The sequence below is a fragment of the Echinops telfairi genome, unplaced genomic scaffold, assembly GCF_000313985.2.
Source record: "Echinops telfairi isolate 266 unplaced genomic scaffold, ASM31398v2 ScPeMD7_7468;HRSCAF=8506_0, whole genome shotgun sequence".
Classification (NCBI taxonomy): domain Eukaryota; kingdom Metazoa; phylum Chordata; class Mammalia; order Afrosoricida; family Tenrecidae; genus Echinops; species Echinops telfairi.
This window is the reverse complement of record NW_022111369.1, coordinates 63,832,629-63,834,838: the sequence shown is the minus strand read 5'-3', so window position 1 is coordinate 63,834,838 and position 2,210 is coordinate 63,832,629. Positions and strand designations below refer to the sequence as shown.

Here is a 2,210-nt window from a genome sequence, read left to right as displayed (position 1 = left end):
AGCCACCAGGACCACAGATGTTCAGAGGACACAAGGACCTTTCCCCAGAGCCAGCAGAGAGCGAATGAATGACTGCCTCCCCTAGAACTGGAGCTGTGGATTCAAAGCTCCAGCCTCCTCAAGAATGAGAAAATATATTCGTATGGGAAAGACATCCCTTGTGGCATTTCTGTTCTAAGAGCACTAGAGAGTTCCAGTATATACAATTTCTCACATTTTCTAGGCATTCATTTACTTGGCATTATGGCTTTTAATATTTGGCCACTTAATAAAAATCTAGTTTTCATAGATGCAACTTGAGTAAACATTCTTTTAAGTCAGGCTTACATTTTCTGGCTCAACACCAATGTCTTCACAAAATTTCTCCATGCCTTCAGGACCCACGACATCATCAGTGCCTGCAAATGAAATGTAAGCATTTTACATCAATTAAGCCCAGCCATGCACACTATACCTTAACGGCCTTAAATTGCCCGAATACTTCAACCATCATGTTGCTTTTAGGTGTTGTCCAGTCAATTCCAATTCACTGACCCTAGGTACAGCCACCGTAAAGTAAAATCAAATGCATCTGAAAGCCCCTATTTCCTTTAAAATAACTGACTATATGTACATATAAAACCTGCTATTTTAATCACTTGAAGTATTCAATTCAGTGACTTCAGTTATATGCAATGTTATATTAATACCATTATTTCCAAATTTTTTCATCATCACAAACAGAAACTCTGCACCTGATATGCAAGAACTTCCCATTTTATCCCAATCAATGCACCCCTCCCCTCAACTCTCTCTCTCTCACTGAATGACACACACGGACACACACCCTCATGCCCAGCAAGTGCCTGGAAATCTCGAATCTACTTCCTGCTTCTATGAAAGTTCTAAGTAAAATTCAAAAAAGTATTACTGTTAAAAAAAAAGCCAAATGTTTATTTTAAAAAGAATGAAAGGTAAAGCTGCCGTTTCCCAATATGTCCTCCATCTAGATCTACGTACTTTTGCAGGAGTATTCCATCTGGCTGACCCTTCCCTGAAGAATTCTATACGCTCTGATTTACGCCATGCCAACCTGGGCATCCGTATGGGCCTCACGTCATGTTCTTTTATCAGCGCACTTTCACTGCTAAGAATCAAAGGAAGCCTGAAGAGGCAGGGTCAGGGCTGGTGGGTGGGGGGAGGTTTCCTGAGCAGACCTTCCAGCCGCCTTGGCTGCCCTTGTTCCAGAGCGGCGCACTGCTGGGATGCGGGAATGCCTCAGCAGCACTCCTGGGATTGTTCTCTCCAATGCCGTTTCCAATGTTCCTAAAACATCCTCACAATAAGCCCCTAAAATGCCGTGTCCTCCCAGAAAACTCTATCAGGCTCGCTAGATTTGTGATCTATCTTCAGAATCTGTTCCCCAGCACTCCCCATAACCTTCTGAGCCGAACTCTGTCGTGAACTGAGCTGGTCCAGCAGAGCCGTCAACAGCGGAGGTTTTCACTGGGCCTTTCTTTGTTTTTTCTCGAAGGCAACGTAGTGAGCCTAAGACAAGTATATTACTGAGAACATGTGCACAGCCACCCACTGCTCAGAGACATACGTGTGCACGGAACACTGACTGGTAGCGATACTTCTAGACCTAGCCTCAGACTCGGTTCTCCTCTCAAGTCCATCCATGCTGGAAGGAGCACACACCAGGACGGCGGCTCTCTTTACCGCTGAGGAATATCCCATGTACCCAACATCTCAGTTTGTTTATCCAGGGAGCTGATGATAGGCTGGTCGGTCTTCACCTTTTGTCAATTGTGAATAATGCTGCAGTGAACACTGTTGTCCACATTCCGGTTGGAGCCCCCCTTCTCCATTCTTTGGGGGGTGGGCCGAGGAGTGGAAGCTCTGGTCATAGGGGAGTCCGGGCTGACCCTTTCAAAGAACTGCCCCACTGTTTTGCTTGAGGCTGCATCCTTCCCATCAGTAACGTGCTGGGGTTCAAATTTCTCCACAGCCTCCTCTCTCACACCTGGTGCAGATTTACTTATGAAATAATAGCCAGTGCAGAGGGTGTGAAGTGGTACTAAGGCATCAGGCTGCTAACTGCAAGGCCACGAGTTCAAAATCATCAGCTGCTCCTTGGGAACGAGATGAGGCTTTCTGCTCAAGTTTCGAAGCTTGGCACCGACTTGATGGCAGTGAGTTTTATGAAACGCTAATGTGCCATGTGTTTT

General features: G+C 45.7%; 1 protein-coding gene across 3 annotated transcripts in view; it reads right to left on the bottom strand.

Annotated features, from left to right (window-relative positions):
* Window positions 1–2,210, bottom strand: part of DCUN1D4 (defective in cullin neddylation 1 domain containing 4) — an 87,946-nt gene that overhangs the window by 28,950 nt on the left and 56,786 nt on the right. For all 3 annotated transcript variants that reach the window (XM_004706282.4, XM_045284044.1, XM_045284045.1), the window contains one exon: window positions 328–398. In XM_004706282.4, the coding sequence (XP_004706339.1) occupies window positions 328–398 (71 nt within the window). The remainder of the gene's footprint in view (window positions 1–327; window positions 399–2,210) is intronic.